This window comes from Pollachius pollachius (genome assembly GCF_949987615.1).
Source record: "Pollachius pollachius genome assembly, chromosome: 11".
NCBI classification, from domain to species: Eukaryota; Metazoa; Chordata; class Actinopteri; order Gadiformes; family Gadidae; genus Pollachius; species Pollachius pollachius.
The window spans coordinates 19,576,577-19,596,097 of record NC_136944.1 but is presented as its reverse complement, the minus strand read 5'-3'; the positions used below and the strand labels follow the sequence as shown (position 1 = coordinate 19,596,097).

Here is a 19,521-nt window from a genome sequence, read left to right as displayed (position 1 = left end):
AGCGCCCTGTGCAACATGCCTTACCTGCCTGGCAGCCAACATGCTGGGGGGGGGGGGGGGGGGGGAACACCTACTGAGCTTTACATCCACTGTTGGTATTTAACAGTGTAATTTTTTTATTTACCCTCAGACACCTTTCGTATACTGCCCCCAAGGCAGGAACATACACACATACACACACACACACCCACACACACACACCTACCCTGCGGCAGAAACACACACACGCACACACAAACACACCTTAAGGGAACACACACACCCACACATGCACGCAAATAAATGTCTTCCCTTACATTCAGTAATATTCGTAAAAAACATGCAGCAGAGAAACAGATTCTCACATACACGCACACGTACACGGGCACACACACACACACACACACACACAAACACACATACACACACACACACACACACAGATACACAAAAACACACACGGAAGCACTGTGCCTCACCACAATGCCTCAACAAAGGCATAACAGCATATTTGAAGCTTAACACAATCAACCACTCAACAGGGCTGTGTTATTATCTGATGATTTGTTTCTTTTGCTTTTCTATGCGGAAACAAGATGTTAAAGCTGTGATTGCAATTTACCGCTAACACCAGCAAAACACAACATGGACACAGTTTGTTCCCAAAGCTGCAGCTAATTTTAGGACAATAATGTATCTCAAGACCATAAAGAAGCCCTAAGGACCACACAAACATATACTCAAACACACGCTCACACACACACGCTCTCTCACACACGCACACACACGCACACGCACACACACACACACACACTGATGGTACCTAAGTAGTTTTTTCAAATAGTTTTCACTCCAAGGAAATAAATAAATAGGCCTAAAAGCCTTGGCGTTAGTTGTACTTCAGAATCAGAAATGCTTTATTGATCCCAGGGGTGAATTTAGATCACATTAGAGTTGCTCCCATTCTAGAATAATAATTCTAGAATAAAAAATATGTAATAAATAATATAATTGTAAGAAAACAGAAAATAATAATATTTTACAAATCTGTGTATCAGACTAACATAACAAAATAATAACATAAAAAAAAGAAAAAAATAATACAATATGTAACAACAGCGTTAAAGTTTACATTTTTATTCCAATATGTTGTATCCCTTTGTTTCACCTGGTCATTAAAAAATATATTTAAAAAGAGAAAGGATGAGATGAAAATATCCAGGGACCCCCTGAACTATGCAGCCTTGATCCTATAAGCCATGCATGGTTAAGCATTTACCATCTGCAAAATAGAAACCATTACCCGACAAAGCAGCAGCCAAGTCCATTGTCTCATCACACCAGCGCCGATGTCTCACCTGAGTGAAACCTCGCACGGCCTATAATTATTTTCGTCTTCCCATAAAGATCATGTCACATTCCTACGAAAGTTGACGGAATGCGAAACGGTACAGTGTCGTCTGGGAGCTGGAGCCTTCTGTTGCGATATAGAGTTATGCTGCCACGAACACACATTGGAGTTGATCTCTCCCCTTTCACACGGCGATACAGGCCAGGCCCGAGGCTGCTTGTCGAGTCGTGATAGACGGGTCACGTGACACGGACTCCACGGCGTGGGTGTGCCGGTTAGCACCTGTGGAGTAGACGAGAGGAGTGCACAGAGGCTGAGGACGGTTACATGCAGGGTGACGGCGGTCAGCCACCCCGACAAGGAAATGGCAACGACAGAACATACCTATGGATGGCCAAATGAAGACGTTTAATTATTCATGGGTGAACGTCGCGATGACGTAACTCGTGGTCCCCGAAACTTTTCCAAAACTTATGCCGCGCTCAAGGATTATAACATGCACTCTTTTACGTGTTTAATTGCTCTTTCTTGTTAACCAGTGGATTCTATTTTACTATTTATATTTATTATCGTTTCTCGTTGGCCCACTGTTATCCGGGGTTGAATCATGGCGCTGTCCCAGATACAGTGTCTGGACGAGAACCATGTGAACCCGCGGCCGCACGAGAACAAGCCCGAGTTTTTATACTGCGAGAACCAGCGACTCGCGCTGGAGGTGCTGCTGCAGGACGGTCGCGAGGCCTTCCACGGGTTCCTCAAGGCTCGCGAGCTGCGGGGCTTCCTCTCGGACTCCGAACTGGACGTTCTCACCCGGCTGGCGGTGCCCTACGACCCGGGCTCCGACGTCCTACACGCGAGCCCCTTGGAAGACGGCGGCGACGGCGAGGACGGCGTCCAGCTGTCTCTGCACTACTGGCCGGATCTGTCCGACACTTCGGTGCCCGAGCTGGACCTGGGCTGGCCGGACAGCGCGTCATACCGGGGGGTGACCCGCACCACCGTGTACACGCAGCCACCGCAGGAAGGCCAAGCGCACATAAAAGAGATTATTCGAAAAAGTATTGCGCAGGCTACAAAGGTACGTAACCCCGACCGAGGCACAATGTGACTACGTTTCCCTCAGATCTCCGAGTATCGCAGTATATTTGACCGGAGACAGTAATCAGGTGTATGGTTTCCCATTTAGTTTCGCCTGCAGGCTGAATTGGGATTCCGATCTTTACCGGCAGAAAGACAAACACCTAAACATGTATTCATTCAATCGCACTACTTACTTAGCCTAGCATACGACTGTACAAAACTAGGCAAATCAAACCGTTTTCATAGCTAAACCACTGATTTGCATTGTTCATGTGTTATTGAGCGGTCATGGTGGTTCTGGAGGAACTGACTTAACAGCGACCTGAGTGAGACAGCGAAGAAGCAAAGGGCGAAGCACTTCACGTTGATTATTTCACATGGAGCTGTAAATGTGTATTTCACATGGAGCTGTTTTCATTTTCTGTGTGTGCGTCCGTGCGTGCTTGCTTTTGTGTGGGGTGCTCATACATAGGTGCTCCTATTGGCTGCAGTTTGGTGACTTTATCTCCTCAAATTTCACTTTCAATGGGGTGATTAACGCGTGGCGCTTCTTATGAACCCCGACTGCATTTTCATTGCCATGGTTGCATGTTCATGTATATCATTTGGTGTTTTTGTCTCCTATATCAATACTGGTACTTCACAGCCAGAGTGGACTGATCAGACAGTTCTTCTGTTACTTCGCAGGCAGAATATCCGTCTCTCACCTTCAATGCAGTTTTTGATAACAGTGTGCATGGATCCTGATAATGCCAGTTTTTGATTGAACAATTCACAGATTATGACTCAATATTTTAACTAAGTAATGCATTAAATAGAGCACAAGTGGACAAATTCCACCAAAGCTGTGTTCCGTATGCATTAACGCATGCCGTACATGTACACGCGCATGAACACTCACTCTACCGCTCCCCCCCCCCATGTATCTCCAAGGTGATCGCAGTAGTGATGGACCTTTTTACAGATGTCGACATCTTCCGGGACCTGTTGGAGGCGGGGTATAAGCGGAAGGTGTCGGTCTACATCCTGTTGGAGCCCTCTACACTACCTCACTTCCTGTCGATGTGTGACAGGGCCAAAATGCACCCAGGACAACTCAAGGTGAGGAGCCACGTAGAGTCACATGACGCAAACGGTACCTCCTGGAGGTAAAGATACAATCAGATGCTACTAAACAGGGTCAATGAGGTTGTGGAAGCTCCCGTGCTATGTGTCCCCACATGTAACTCATCCACATGTGGGTGCGTTCTCACAGCCGGCTGTCCCTGCCAACTGGCACCAAGCAAGGCATCATTAGCGATGCTGTTACACAATGCCTTGACGGAAGATGCTTACTTTGGCGCTTCGAATGGAGAAGCCACCTTTGAAATGAGAAAATATAACTTTTTTTGGTTTATTATGTTGTGCTGGATGAGGTGTCATATCCTTATTGTTGGTATCACACATTTGGGTGTCTTGTTAACCGCTATACGATTAATACAATTAATTGTTGTCAGTTATGAAGAGCATAAAGTTAACTTCAGTAGATTATGCTGCAGTTTATAGTGTTATCCAGCAGTACTAAGGGGTAGTGCTTCATTGTTTAGGCAGTATCAACCACAGAGGGACAACTTCATTTCAACGCTTCGACCCATTGAAGTGAGTTGGTTTCTTTCCAAGGCATTTCAAGGATTATGTCACTGAGGCCCATCGGCAGCACTTAAAACACACTGATAACATGTGTGCGTGCGTGCATGCGTGTGTGTGTGCACGTGTAGCGATGCCCAAGCATGCTTTGACATGTACAGATATGTAGTCAAATGTGCCTCAGTAAGAAATACACACATGCAGACTCACAGCAAGATGCTGAGATAGACATTCCAGTTAAACACCCTGATAACACATTGCTTGAAGCTTAGAAACACACACACACCATACACACACAGACCTGCACACACAAGTCCGTTGAATGCTCTTTAATTACACTAGATCGTTAAATGTTACTGTCATCAACAGCAAGAATAAAGTGAGTCACATGTTTCTGGATCCAATTAAGGTCAATGGAATGTTTTCACCAGATGAAGTTATAACACTGTATTTGAACCCTTTGACATGGTAATGATATGTCTAAAGGTGAAGTACAACGCGCTCAGGTCCTGATACATCCCTTTGTGTGGTATTTGACTTTGCCGGTATCATCAACCACGGCTAAACTAATGTTAGCTGTGGCGTCTCAAACTACATTTGAGTTGAAGCTCCGACTTCACTAATAAACAAATGTTAGTGCACAAAACTTTTTTGTTACATTTTGTTGACAGATCTCCTTCAATGCTTGCAAACACATGCAAACATAATTCAGCAACTGTTGTTTCCATGAGATATCCACGAGTGCTGCCCTATTATTACATGTAGTTTGACCTGTTTTTAATCCGTGCCTTACAAATTGGTCTGCACATTTTGTTATTGGATCCCACCCTGCTGTCAGTCCAAGGCCCTGTCCGTTCTCTCTGAGGCCGATTGGAAATGAACAGGCTTTTCCAGTGGTTGGTTCTCATGCTGTTGCGGGTTGTGGCAACTAAAATTAAAACATTAGGCAGGTGCCAAAATTAAGCTTTTGCCAGGAAAGCCATAGGTAGCTAGCGTGAAATAGTTGGAGGGTCAGGCTGCGGAACTGTAGACAGATTTGTCTCTGTATTTCTGTACTGTAGAGACAATGATTCTACCGTAACATTAACCTGAATCAAACCGGTATCCAATATAATTTATTTTCCTGGGTGGTTCCCTGTTCTACCAGATTGGCCTTCCAACTATAATCAGACCAACAGTCACACTTGCTGCACTAGATATCCATAAAGCAGTGCCAGGTAGGGAGATTCTCAGGGGATGGAGAGACAACAGAAGAAAGAACATTGCAAAGTGGTTGTAGGAGCCTCCACCCAATGGCAACGCCCCAAAGTACCCAATCCACTTTGACACAGAGAGATCCTCTTCCTTGTCTAGTAGGTAAATAACCAAGGGAAGAGTTGAGAGCCAGCTGAAAGAAATGTAATACTTTTGTTAATTTGTTAAACTATTCAACTTGATATATGCATCAGGTTGTCCACTCAGCAGATTTGGTTCTTACCGTTAAGGCTCCTGGTTACTTATTGTATGCTTTATGGCTGAATATTATCATAATATTTTGGCCATACAGAGAAAGCCAAGGCATGGCAGATAAGGAAAGGAAGAAAGTGCAGGCAGATAAGGAAAGCAAGAAAGTGTAGGCGGCAGATAAGCCAAGCAATAGAGCCAGGGGATGCCAGCATGCTACTTGTGGTATCTGAAAGGCCATGGGAAGTTTGTGACTTAAGCAAGCCAAACTAAATTGAGACCACCGTTAGTACGATGTTAGTTACCGGCATACTCTGAAGGCCCCACCAGTTAATCTATCACGGTCTCCTTACTGTGTCAGTTTTACTCCATTTTATTTCCATGCACTATTATAAAAAACGTGTCATGGCTTTTCCAGCACACCACTCGAAACTGATTGACCTGACCCAGATGAACCAATAGGAACTTCTCTTGTACTACCCCATAAATCCTCTAAGCTCTGTGTGTGTGTGTGTGTGTGTGTGTGTGTGTGTGTGTGTGTGTGTGTGTGTGTTTGTGCGCTACAGAACCTGCGGGTGCGCTGTGCAGGGGGAGGAGAGTTCTTAACACGCTCATGCACTCGACTCCGCGGCAGACTGGGACATCGCTTCATGTTTGTGGACGGTGACAAGGCCGTGTCTGGATCCTACCGGTCAGTGTGTTTGTGTGTGTGTGAGTATGTCAGAAATTAGCAAAAAAAATACTAATATCCAATGAGGATAAAATATTCCTATATTATATCTTGTACTATGGATGGGATGTCTAGTACAAGTGCATAGCTCCCTTTTTTAGGTTTATAAATAATACCCCCTACAGCTATCAAAAGATCCCTAAATCCAGGGGCTTCAAGTGTGCCTTTATTGAAGAAAGTTTATCTCTGACACTGGTGTGTACAGATATAGACTATAATTGTAGTGTGTACAATGTTTTTTAGATTTAATCCGCAGTGGAGTTAATTTACATTATTGTCGCTTCCTTTTCAATGTTCATTAATGTGTTTGTGTGTGTGTGTGTGTGTGTGTGTGTGTGTGTGTGTGTGTGTGTGTGTGTGTGTGTGTGTGTGTGTGTGTGTGTGCAAACACGTATCTGAACGTTATATAGGTACACTTGGATGTCATCAAGGCTGGACAGACACCTCATTACCGTGGTAACCGGCCAAGCAGTCGACGCTTTCGACCGCCTGTTCTGTGAACTCTACGGCACCTCTAGCGCCGTCGACCTCAAGCAGGTTGCCATGGAGCCAGAGCCTGAGCCCGAATTCATCCCTCAACCCGTCGCCGTGGCCCCTTCTGCTGAAGTTACTAGGAAACGGCACAACCCTATGTACGCCCTGCTCGGCATGAGTATGAACAACGCCAATCCTGCCTCCGGTTCTGCCCCAAACAGCCCTCTAGACTCCAACACCCTGGATAAAGTGGGAATGGGGACAAAGGCCAAAAGGAAGATGGCTGCAAAGGCAGCTCAGGTGGAAGCTCCTCCTCTCCATCCAGGACTGATAGACATGGAGAAAGCTTATATGATCCCATATCTGCCTACTTGGCCGGAGCCCGACCCGGCCAGCGATGTCATTGGGTTCATTAACGTTCGGGATAACAGTCGGCAGAGCCAGGTGCACATGCAACGCTCTGAGAGGTTTGAGACCAGCCAAGCTATTCGATTCAGCAGTCCATTCAGCATGCCCAAGGAGATCCTTCCAGAGGTGGCCCAACTCAGGCAACGTGACAGTAATCTCCAGGACATTGCAGGGAAAAAAGCTTATCCCACACAGGTTGGCGCACAAGAAGTTGCAATTGATAAAGCACAACCCATATCACCAAACACAAGACTATCTTCTACCCTTGCCACCAAGCCGTTAGGCCGAGATGTGCACATGATTTTAAATAAATCAGTACATATCATGACCTCTGAAACAAAAATAAAGGCTGAAAAGCTACCTGTCAATACTGAATCTAAACCTTCTACAATCCCTGCATCCCAACAAATCACCACACCTCACATCGACACACCTACATCTTTCAGCGACAGAGCCCCCATAATTAAAACTGGATCTGCAGTACCTACCCGCCCCGTACACTACCTAATAAAAGAGACCATAGACACAGAGAAAAAGATACACAATGAACTTCTCTCCAATTTGGACCACATGCTAACCTCTAACCCTGCTTCCTTGCCTGTCCAGGCTAGCCCGATTGCAGTATATCAGCAGAACGCGGCACCACCCGTACAGACACAAAACAGGATTGCAAATAAAGTCTCATGCAAGCAGGATCTTGGTACAAAGCCACAAAGCCCCTCCAAAGAAGACTTCATTCCCTCCATCCCAAGCCCCACCCATAGTGGCACTATCTCAGCTTCAAAGCTCTCCCCTACCCAGCCTCCTGTAGGAAGGTTTACTTCCCCTTACGTCACTACCTCAGTTTCAGTTACCTTATCACCCTCCTGCTCCATAACCAAGTCTCCAGTGGTCCCGCCTGCATCCCCCAGTATTTCTTCCCCTCTTCCATCTTCCTCTATCCCTTCATCCTACTCCAATCCTTCATTGGATTTCCACTCCACCAACACATCTCCTCTCCCTTGCTCTGGTCCATCCACCTCCCCTCTTACTCCACCGGTGCCCAAACCACGTACAGTCCACCTGCTGATGGACAGTGGGAGCAAATGCAATGTTCTGAACCAGCCACTTGACTGTGGAGTAGTCTTGGAGCATGGGAAACTGTCAGGTTTCGGGCCGCTGGTGGACGACTGCAAGCCAGTTTCCAAACAGCAGGAGGATGCTTTTATGATGTCAACAAGGAAACAGATAAGCCCTAATACTGTGGTCAATTCAACAACTAAATATGCCGAATTGCAGGAAAGAAGAGACATTAAAACCCATTTGCTGAATGATGTAAAAGATGGATCTTATAGGGAATTCCCTGACCCCAAGAAGGCAACTAACCAGATGCCCCAATCAATACTGACTGTGAATACACTGCAGGATAACGACAATCAATTTGAAGAAACAAGGCCCAAGGAGTCAGGGAACAAAAACCAAGCAGGGTTCATGGTCAGATCTCCCAGAGTCATTGAGGAGCTCAGCAAACCAGACGAAGTTAGTAAGGTTGTGACAAAACCAGACTTTCAACAGGCCACACAACATGTGCTAACTAATGAAGGTCTACTGCAAAAACACAGCCAAACCCATACAGCTAAAGCCTCTGAGTCCCCTTCTTCTTTTCATACATCAGAAAACAACAAAGCCATTGATGACCAACATATACCTAAACCAAACAATGATACACCTGGGTCTCTGTCCATGAATGTGGTTGATAGTATTTCACATGCGCAAACTCAAGGGGGTCAACGCGGTGTCAAGACTTACCCCTTCAATGATGAGGCTGTAAACAACGTACACTATAGGCTGAATCCAGATAAAGGCAAAGCCGAGATGGACTCGCGCACCCCTGAAAAGCCAACGCGCCCGCACAACCTTGAATTAACCTCGTCATCTACGGCCGGCCGGCTCTCCCCTCGCACTCCCACACGGAGGACCCCAGACGGACGCTCCTGCTCCAGCCCCGACACCCGGACGCCGACCCCCGACACGAGTGACGGGTACATCTCTTCGAAGGAGGACTCTGAACTGTCTACCACCTCAGACGAATACTACGAGTGCGACGAAACACGGCGCCCCTCCCCCGTTTTTGATCAAGTGTTCGGCCTGGATAACAGGACAACGGATCACAGCTTCCGAGCCCAAACTAAGTATGGAGTAGGATCTGAAGGGGAGAGTGAGAGAGAGTATAAAGTGTGGATTGGGAATGATAGAGCAGCCATATTAGCCGCAGGTGAGCGAAGCCAAACAGGTTCGGAAGGCTTTTCACAAACAGCCGAAAAGGGAAGTCTCTTGCCCCTGAAAACCACAAAACAGGAAAAAGGTTTAATTTATAATAGTCCCCAGAGCCAATCAGACCCTCTGGAACATCTGGGGGTTGACGGGTATCCCCGTTCTGCCTCAGCAAAGAAGTCAGCTGACATCGAAACCTCTCCTCCTTCCACATTCCGACACAAACTCCGGAGGTCTTCCTCCTCAGCCTCCTCCGAGAACACAGTCTCCCCCTTCATCACCCCGGTCCCCTCCCTGGCCCCCACCCCGACACCAAAGAGAGCTGCCGCCCAGCCAAGAGCGCCGCCACCAGACACCGTGGTGGGTGGGCCTGCTGTGGTCTCCGGCCTGAGGTTCCAACCGGAGGCAAAGCAAGTGACAAGAAGAGATAGTCGTGGGGAGTCAGCAGAGTTGACCAGGAAATGGGAGGAAGGATGGAATTTTCGGAGGGATGAAGAGAAAGACCCAGAGCTCTTCACGCAAGGGGGACTTGGTACCAACTCAGGGGAGTCGCATTCAGAAACATCAGCACTAAGAACCAGTGGAGCCCAGATAAGAAGAGGGCCTTGGGTTCCAAGAGAAACAGAGGAAAATAAGGTAGGATAACCACACAATTTTATAGATTTTAGGATATAATATACCCTTAATGCGGTCCTTGTTGTGCTGTTTTTTCCGTTTTTATTCAACTGTACACACTTTGTCGCGGTATTATCCACACTGCTGATTCATATTTCTAACTGACATTCCAATATCAATCAGTTCCAAAACAATTCCCCCTCTCCCTCAACTCTAGGGTCTGCAAACTCCACCCAGAACTCCACAAGGGTGGCCAAAAGAGCTGAACCACTACAGTCCAGTCCCCTTTCAGTCCCCAGCTGCTAAACCCACAATACCTACCCCTCTCACTACGGTTCCCCAGTTGCCAAGGTCGTACCAGCAGGTAAGCAGCAGGGTGGACACCCTCCAGACCCTACAAAACTCAACATCACAACAAGCGCAGAACAGAAGACACTCTTCAATGACCACAGCCGGTCCTTTGAAGGGTGCGGATCAGAAGAGCCCATTGGAGGTCTTCTCCCGGCGTAGCTTGAACTACGGACATCCTTTGACGGGGCAGGGTTCGGGTGCTTTACCCAAGCCCCAGCCCTCCTTTCTCTACTCATACACCAACTCACAGTCCAAGCTCCAACGTCAGACCCAACCCATGATTGCCGGTGATCAGATGGCTCAAACAGTCAGCAGCCAGCAGTCCACCTACAGGCAGGTCTCAGTTATGGGGAATCCAGAGCCGGGAGATTCGGGGCAGGACCTCAACAAGCCTGGATTTAGGATTTCTGTTGGCAAGCTGTACAGCATAAAGGGCCTAAAGAACAAGGGGAGCAGCTCGCCATCTCAGACCAAGAGAAATCCTGATTCCTTAGCACAACCACACAAGAGCACAGGCTAGCCCAGGTGGTGGAAACACAGCGTGGTTTCAAGCATCAAGGGAACCCAAGATATAGGACACCGATTTTTTTCTTACATGTACTATCCAAGGGTTGCACAACGAGTCAGTCCACATGTGATTTTCGGATACCTTGAAAATCAGACCAATTTAAACATTGTGGGGAATATTATACCTTTGAATGTATGTGTGCCAATGTGTCCCATATCACAGCGGTTGGTGACTGTCCAAGACAAATATTTGACTTGATTGCGTGAGTAAAAAAATATAATTACTGTACTAATACAGGGGAAGACTTTTGCTCCTTCTTGTGGAGTCTTACAACAAGGCTTAATCTAAGTTATGCTAAGTATCTTTGACGATATACACATGAACAGACATGGGGTCTAACTTTGGCCTGACATTTAGCTCAGGCCACCTATAAACAATAAGTCTACCATTGTTTATATGTGCTGATTGGTATTTGTACGTTATACATTTAGACAACACAAATAGACCCATACAAATACACAATTTGTATGTATGACTTTCTGAGAAGGGTCATTTACAAACTTTTTCTGTTGTGCGCTAGAAGACTAGTGGTTGACAGATGTGTATTGCAATACAGGAAGGGAACTCATAAATATATTATAAATATCAGAAAAAAAGTTACTATAAATGCAGACACCATGTCTAACTGTTAATGATGCTTAAAATACAACAATAAAAATATAAATTGATGAAATCAAAAGGTGATGTAATAAATGAACTAGTCTTTAACATCTGCAGTTACCTGTCTTATTCAACACCAACACATGATGATTTAGTGATGTGCCACTGTCTATTGATTATCCCAAGTTATTGTATTCAGCTTAAACCTTAAGGGAAGTATGTTTCGAGGTATTTTAGATCCTGATATGATCTGCTGGGCCAGTATCATGGCAGCCTTTGTTATCAGCAAACAGTTGCTGCAATTAAAAAGCATTCATGATCACATAAATAATATTTAACCACTCGTTTAGTATAAAATGTGATAAAATGAATCAAAAAATAATTTAAAACACTAGACTGAATCATGAATAAATAGAACAAATAAAAAGACAAGAGTTTAATGATAAATCGTTATCATGTGGCATGCTATGCTATCCCAGGCATGTCTAGAACTGGAACCTGATCTATTCTGGCTGTGAGATGGGTTGTTTTGGGGTTGGCTTATCTAAAGGGAATTGATTATCTTAAAGCATGCCTCAAACGACCAGACGACAAGACCAGACATTGTGTATGTTTATGTCCGAGGAGTGTGCACCCCCTATTCCAACATATGTAACCCATTACTTTGTTTCGAAAAAACATATACCATCTCCTACAGTGTGATAATTGGCCTTCTTTAATTTGCCGAGCAAAATTAATTTATAATAACGTCTTAAAATAAATCGGTTCTTAATGATTGCACAGCCTTTAACGAACTAGACTGGTCTGGTTGACCAAACCATCATAGTCACGGCCAGTACTCACTTAAAAGTAAACATCCTTTACATCATAATTTGCCAAAATGACTTTCTTGTACAGACTGTCGAAGAGCATTTGTGGGCTTAGAATGTTAACAATGGCAATAAAGCCCTTTGGTTTTTGTGATTGCATATTTCGTAAAGTATGCAGATTAATCCTTATTTGGTCCATAAACTTACCAACGCACTTAGATTCCAAAAGACGAAAGTGCTATATTGCCATTGTTAACTGTTGTGGCAGGAAAGAACTCTAAATGCTCTTCTGAAGAATCGTACAAGGAAGTCGTTTTTTCTAATTATATTGGTAACAGGTTTGTGGGTGCGTTTGGCAAGTCTCCTAGAAAAGGAAAAAGTCTATAATTAAAAATTATAGATGCTTTACCTCTTGATCTAATGGGTTACTCATGTACTTTGAATATGTAGTCAGTTTACTCGCTTTTTTGTACAGCAACATTACCACACACACACACACACACACACACTTAAATCGGCAACAATCTGCTCGCTCCCAAGTCTCAAGCGAACACAAGCACACACAGTGCCACCGGGGCTGGTCGTGCCAGGATCCATTCAGCTCATCCCTCCAAAATCCTCATACATCATGCCACACGACCGGCCTCAGAGACATGGATGCGTGTATACAAACACACACACACACAGACACACGCGCTCCAATCTTTCTTCGCGCGCGTGCACACACACACACACACACACACACACAAACAAACACACATAGTGAGGACTCAAGGTCTCCTTAGGGTATTTCCGATCATGTTGACAATCTTATGAGTCACTCTTTAATGAGCAAGTTTTTAATCTTCACCAAGTTCCTTCTGAAGACCTGTTATATCAGCCCCGTCTGCTTCAATCTATGACACACAGACTGGGGATCATACCCAAGTGTCTTCCCCTTCTGTCAAATGACAAGTGTTAGTTTAGGAAGAACACCGTTCATTATTCCATCCACATTCAATTAATCTCTCCATCGTATCTCAAGTCTATCAAGTAAGAATAACAAAAATATTGAAAAACACAAGAGAGAGCCAGAGAAAATTACTTCTGGTAAAGAATGTTAAAAGAGCGGGGCCTTTCTAATCCAGTATTCAAAGATCAGAAAGCACTTTCAGGTAGGGTGTAGCCATGTGTTTCTTTAATCTTTGCTCTCTGTACTCATCGATTCCTTGAAAACATAAAGGTTTATATAACCTAGTACACTTCGGAAGAAGTAATAAAAACCGTGGCAGTTTGGGCCAAATAAGGGAACGTGCTTCTTGTATACTGTTTTTATGTGTTGTACATCCAGCCGCACCTCACCCAACTAAAATATTTGACAGGAGAGCAAAGCATGTAAAAAAAAAAAAAATAGTCCTACATACTTCCCAGGTCAGCTAGATGTATAGGCTTGTACGGGGTTGTGTATTAGGCTTCTAGCGATATGAATAGACTTCAAGCCTGAACATGGGGATGTTTTCCTGAGGACAAATCTAATTTGCCAATAAACTAAACACAATTTTCATGTTTTTTAACCAACAGCAACACACAACTGAATCCTTCCCTATTGCACATAAAATACAAGTCATTACAAATAACAACAACAGAGGTGGAGGCTGTTCTTCGTAAGGTAAACACAGACATGGATTAAGGACCGGATGGACTAGGAGAGAGGATCCTTTAAGACTGGGCTTAACTGCTAGGTGATTTGCTTAACAAACCTTTCCAGCTGCTCATGGACATAAACTGTATGCCAATAATTTTGAAAACATAAACGATAATCCCCATCTCTACAACTGCAGCCACAAAGGTAGGATTTCCAACCCATTGCTCACACAGCCATCCTCAGCAAGTCCATGGAGAGAGACATATGCAATCATCTAACGCTGTTACTCCGTGAACGACTAGACATAGTTTTGCATATAACGCCAAGAGGCGGGTGGGGGAGGCCATTTCTCACACTCATACAAGCAGTCAATGAACACCTGGATAAGCCAAAAGCATGTGCAAAGATATAGAGGTAACATAATTTATGGACTCCTCCGCATTTAATATTGCTAAAACAGACACCCTGCAACTTTTTAAATTGCCTGGAGACAACTTTTTTTTATTTTTTTTTTATTATTTTTTTTTTATTTTACTTGCTGAATAATATAATTCTATACCAACCGAGCTCAAAGAGTTAAGGTAAGTCATTTTAAAGCTGAAAGACATGTTTTAAACAATGGCATCCCACCAGGGGTGCATTCGTTCGCAAATCTCCTTTTCAGTATACATAAATTAAATAATGATGATGCTATATAGGAAATCTCACACAATTTTTTTTTTAACACAGATTGAAATGCTTAAATTGCGTTCATTATCATTAAACCATTAGTCATTAAACATGAATATTAACTGTCAGATCAGTCATCTTCTGTTGAATAAAAACAAATGTTTCCGGGTTGGAACAAGGACAACCTGTCAAACACTATGTTCCAACCGATAACGGTTAAGGGCAGGAGGCAGAGCAAAGAAGCTCCAATATTTTACCTTCATAGATCACGTGGAATGCATTTCCATATGCCTGATATGAAGCTCATCTCACAGTGATCAATTTGCATAGGGGGAACCAGCTGCTTGGTAGCCATGAACCCAGTGCACTTAGGCCGCAACTCATAATTAAAAATTTTGTGAGAGAGAGAGAGAGAGAGAGAGAGAGAGAGAGAGAGAGAGAGAGAGAGAGAGAGAGAGAAAGAGAGAGAGAGAGAGAGAGACCTGTTCAGACACCGCATCAGAGCTTTGGAAAGGGAAGTTCTTGCCCAAGCTCGAGGCCAAACACACACACCCACTGTCACATAAGCACACCCACACATAATAATAATAATAATAATAATAATAATAATAATAATAATAATAATAATAATAATGTGAACAAAACGTAGACACACACACACACTAAGTTGTTGCCTGAAACACGTTGGTACCAATCAGACAAGTTTCTCCATAACCCCGCCCTCTCATTTGCGTGGCACATATTGAAGCTGCATTTAAAAGAAGTGTCAAAAAGTGTCCATAAAAAGGATGAATGTAAAAGATGCGTCAAGATGAATTAAAAATAAATCAAGATATATTTTCTACCTATCCAGCTTCCCTGATATTTCCCTTCTCACTAATAATACAATATTAATTCATTATATAGGCCTAGACTGTGGGCCTATTCATTATATAGGGCCCACAGTCTATAGTGTTACGTTTGTACTCTGGTGCCTTCTTGTGCCCATATTATTTATTACAGTTGATAAAGGAAGGCAAAAAGCTTCATTTTAACAGATAAAGACAAAAAAATAACCAACAATTACTGATACCAGCATATTAATAATCAGAGAGAATATGAAAATGTTGGAGCTATTCAATTGTATTTTGTATGTTTTATGTTTTTAATCCCCTTGGTAGGTAAGGTGCTTATTTTTCAGATCCTGCTCGCAAACTTAAGCTTTTCTTTTTTAAATTATTTTTTAAAGTAGTTGGTGAACAAACAAAATTACTAGTTATTACAGACACAATAACTTTGTGTGTCTCTTCGGACATGAAAGACACTTTGCGATACACAATGACTGCACTCATAAGAAAGTCCTATCCTAGCCCATTACATAGCAGCCATGAAGCTAGCGGTTATGTTGAAATATTGCTATTTATTATTATGTAAATTAGATGTTTTTAATTTATTACTATTTTTATGAAGCAGATGCTTTCATCCAAAAGGACTTGGTGATTTCAGAGAAATTTCATTCATGATCAGGTAGGGGTTAGGCATCTTGCACAAGGATAGGTAAGCTGTGGATTTAGGGGAACCCAGTACCTTTCAGCTGGGAATCATTCCCCCAGCCACCACACTGTGCTGCCTCCCATCTGTAGTCCTGCTTAGGCCGGGATCTGCCGGCCTTTGGACATTGGAAGTCTATCCTCGTGATGACCAGGCATCGTTGCTTTCTGCTCCTTTCAACAATAACATTTTTCATGTTAGCAATGAAGACCAGCTGCAGACTTACAAGTATTGAGCGATTACTATTCAAAGAATCATAGGTAGATGTTTGTAGAATAAACCCCTGCTATACAGTCGTCATACAGAAAGACAACAGAATTCCTGTGTGTTTGTCTGTGTGTGTGTGTGTGTGTGTGTGTGTGTGTGTGTGCGGTGGGGGGCTTCTCAAGATTCTCAAAATAACATAGGCATTATGAACCTACTAGATCTCTAGGCTCTCAGAAGTCCTCCGGGGGATCCGTTCGCGAGTTCCAGCAGGATCGGTCCCAGTTCAGGTCAATCCAGCTTCTGATTCCCACCTGCTTTAACCTCCAATACTTAAAGGTCCCATGGCATGCTACTTTATTGATGCTTTAATATAGATATTAGTGGGCCCAAAACACAGTATTTGAAGACGTTCCCGAAATTCAGACGTGGTGCAGAATTACAGCCATTACGAGCCAGTCGCACAGTGAGCTTTCCCCAAATGCGCCATTTCGGTGTCTGTAGCTTTAATGCAAATGAGGAGGAGAGAGGCGGGTCAAGGAGGAGGGTGGGGGTGTGGCCTTAAGCAGCTTGCCGCCACGGTACCATAAACTGTGTTTATAGTGTATGTATCACAATGGCGAGGAGCACACAGCCTTTGGCCGTGTTCTGTAAATATTCTAGAACACACGGGAATCCTGGAGCTCTATATATATATATATATATATATATATATATATATATATATATATATATATCATATAATATATATTGTCATGGCCAAAAGCTGTGTGAGCCTCCAGACGATATTATGAATCTCAAACGACTGCGTCGTTCTTCCATGTCCACATCATTCTGAAGTAGACTGAACCACGACATGGAGGAGAAAAGGATTGTTGACCGCGGTTGTCTCCCACCGGAGCCTCGCTGCCGAGGGACCACCGCCTCGGCAGCGGTCAGCGCTTAGGCACCACCACCTCCTGCAGCGGGCAGCGCCGAGGCGGTGGTCCCTCAGCAGTGGGAAGCGGGGTTCAAGCGGGAGACATTCGAGGGCAACAATCCCTTTCTCCTCCATGTCGTGGTTCATGTACTTCAGGGAGTCAAAGCCAAAGTTCCTTTCCAACTATGGCTGAGATAACCCCCACTACGAGTCTCGTTGTGGAAATACCAGAGACGAGAGTCTGACTTGTTATGCGCCATAACACCAACAGCAGAACGGTTATACAAATAACAAAGAAATGCGTTATATTTGCGTTACAGTGTGTGTAATCACACACACACACACACACGGCGCTCGCACGGTGGTATCTCATTGGCGGGCCAAATTCTCTGGGCTGACAAGGCAGAGAAAGGGGAGGTGGCATCTCCCCTGATGACGACGTACGAGGAAAATTCCAAAACGGGCGCGTCTGAGGTTCGTTTTTTCAAAGGCGGAGCAGAATGGCTAGTGCTCGTTTTACACCCAACGAAATTTCTAGCTACTGGGGGAGCATAGGTAGGCTAGGGGAACTCATATTTATGTTAGAAACCCTCAGAAAGCGAAATGTTCATGCCATGGGATCTTTAAGGAATAGAGGGACAATTAAGTGGCATGAAAGTAACCTTACCTAGGTACTATTTAGTCTATCCTCTCTTGAGAGTGGGACTCTGGGAGAGGTAAGGCATGCATCTTGTTTTTCACAGTATTTCTCCAACAGGAGCAGTAGCTCGCCGTCATCTTCTGGTCGTGATGCTGCTGACATCTAGTGGTTATATGCTTTATTTCAGGCTCTACCCGGCATTATCAATAGGGCGCAATAGATTATATGAGGGCGGTTCCTCGGTTGATAGGTACATTGAAATTTCTGTGCCGAGCACATTGGACAAGAACGTATATCCTACGAGACCAAATTGTTTCTCTTGAACATAAAGACAAGCCTATTTAAGTCCAACTCCTCCAAAATGTAACCTACAAAGAATAAAATGGAGGGAAACTGCGTGTCATTGGAACAACTTTCAGCTAATATGACCGCTTGAAATCCATTCAAAAACTAGACTAAACGTGTCAATTTTGCTCACGATCATAGCGTTCAATGTTAACAAGGCCGAGTTAAACCGACACCGTTCCAGTATGTTGGTGCTAATGCATTCATTTTAGCATACCAGTTTGGTTCAGGAAATAAAGCCCTCAAGAAAGATATGGGTGGCTCTTAAAAGAGCCTTTTGGTTTACAATTTGTATAGAGAATTTACTTCTTAGCGGGTTTCTCGGTCTTCTTGGGCAGAAGGACGGCCTGGATATTGGGCAACACACCGCCCTGAGCGATGGTCACGCCGCCAAGGAGTTTGTTGAGCTCCTCGTCGTTGCGGACGGCCAGCTGCAGATGGCGGGGGATGATGCGGGTCTTCTTGTTGTCGCGGGCGGCGTTTCCAGCCAACTCCAGGATCTCAGCGGTCAGATACTCGAGCACAGCAGCCAGATAGACTGGAGCACCGGCACCGACACGATGAGCATAGTTGCCTTTGCGGAGAAGTCTGTGCACACGGCCGACGGGGAACTGGAGCCCGGCGCGGGACGAGCGGGTCTTGGCCTTAGCCCTGGCTTTGCCTCCGGTTTTGCCTCTTCCAGACATGATTACTTGTTTCAAATAATGAAGAAGTGTCGAACATACCCGCGTCCCGTTTTTATCTGCCATTCAGGTCTCTGCTCATTGGCCATTGTAAATTTGAAATGAATGGACCAATCACACACGAGAACATTTTAGGTCTACCTAAAAATGACCAGCAGGTGGGAGCAATGGAGGATTTACATTATTGTTGTGAGGCTGTAATTCAGAGGCGCAATGTTTAATAATAAAACTGATTAAAAAATACATATTAATGTACTTCTTTAACTAAAACCTGCTCTTTGTTAATATGTTAAATCCGCTAACGACCTTTGTCAATCGGAAATCAGAATAGCCAACTGTATTTTGATGTACAGTACAATAATTTATTTCGCGCTTCTATAAGTTAATTTAGCATTGAAAGCATTCTGTACTTTGATAACATCCTAACAATTAAAAAAGTTAATGTATAGGACATAATCGGTCAGCTTTCATAGCACTTTTTAAAAACGGTGCTACATATCGTTTGGGTGTATGTATTGCTAAAACATTGACAAGTCATTTTTGCACATCAATGTGCTTTGAGTATGGAGATATTTGTGATCTTTTGTATGATTATATTTGGCTTTAACACTAATCTTTAT

General features: G+C 44.1%; 2 protein-coding genes across 3 annotated transcripts; one reads left to right on the top strand and one right to left on the bottom strand.

Annotated features, from left to right (window-relative positions):
- The first annotated feature begins 1,649 nt into the window (after positions 1 to 1,649).
- LOC307082710 (protein FAM83G-like) lies at positions 1,650 to 11,575 on the top strand. 2 transcript variants are annotated; one of them, XM_079746358.1, is made up of 5 exons: positions 1,650 to 2,408; positions 3,344 to 3,511; positions 6,046 to 6,170; positions 6,620 to 9,980; positions 10,177 to 11,575. In XM_079746358.1, the coding sequence occupies exons 1-5, from the start codon at positions 1,938 to 1,940 to the stop codon at positions 10,828 to 10,830; spliced, it is 4,779 nt and encodes a 1,592-aa protein (XP_079602484.1). In that variant the 5' UTR covers positions 1,650 to 1,937; the 3' UTR covers positions 10,831 to 11,575. The 2 variants fall into 2 exon arrangements, with proteins under 2 accessions (XP_079602484.1, XP_079602485.1); XM_079746359.1 differs by lacking the exon at positions 10,177 to 11,575 and having other exon boundaries at positions 3,375 to 3,511; positions 6,620 to 6,757.
- Positions 11,576 to 18,520: 6,945 nt separating this feature from the next.
- Positions 18,521 to 18,967, bottom strand: LOC307082725 (histone H2A-like; the record flags this gene model as incomplete). Its single annotated transcript, XM_079746383.1, has 1 exon — positions 18,521 to 18,967. One exon carries the CDS (start codon positions 18,965 to 18,967, stop codon positions 18,521 to 18,523), a length of 447 nt encoding a protein of 148 aa, XP_079602509.1.
- Positions 18,968 to 19,521: the final 554 nt, after the last annotated feature.

What these genes read in the sequence shown, in the direction of transcription:
- LOC307082710 (XM_079746358.1), top strand. Translation starts at nt 1,938, where the DNA reads ATGGCGCTGTCCCAGATACAGTGTCTGGACGAGAACCATGTGAACCCG. An exon ending in TGCACCCAGGACAACTCAAG is followed by an intron (nt 3,512 to 6,045) that starts GTGAGGAGCCAC and finishes TGTGCGCTACAG; the next exon opens with AACCTGCGGGTGCGCTGTGC. An exon ending in GAGAAACAGAGGAAAATAAG is followed by an intron (nt 9,981 to 10,176) that starts GTAGGATAACCA and finishes CCTCAACTCTAG; the next exon opens with GGTCTGCAAACTCCACCCAG.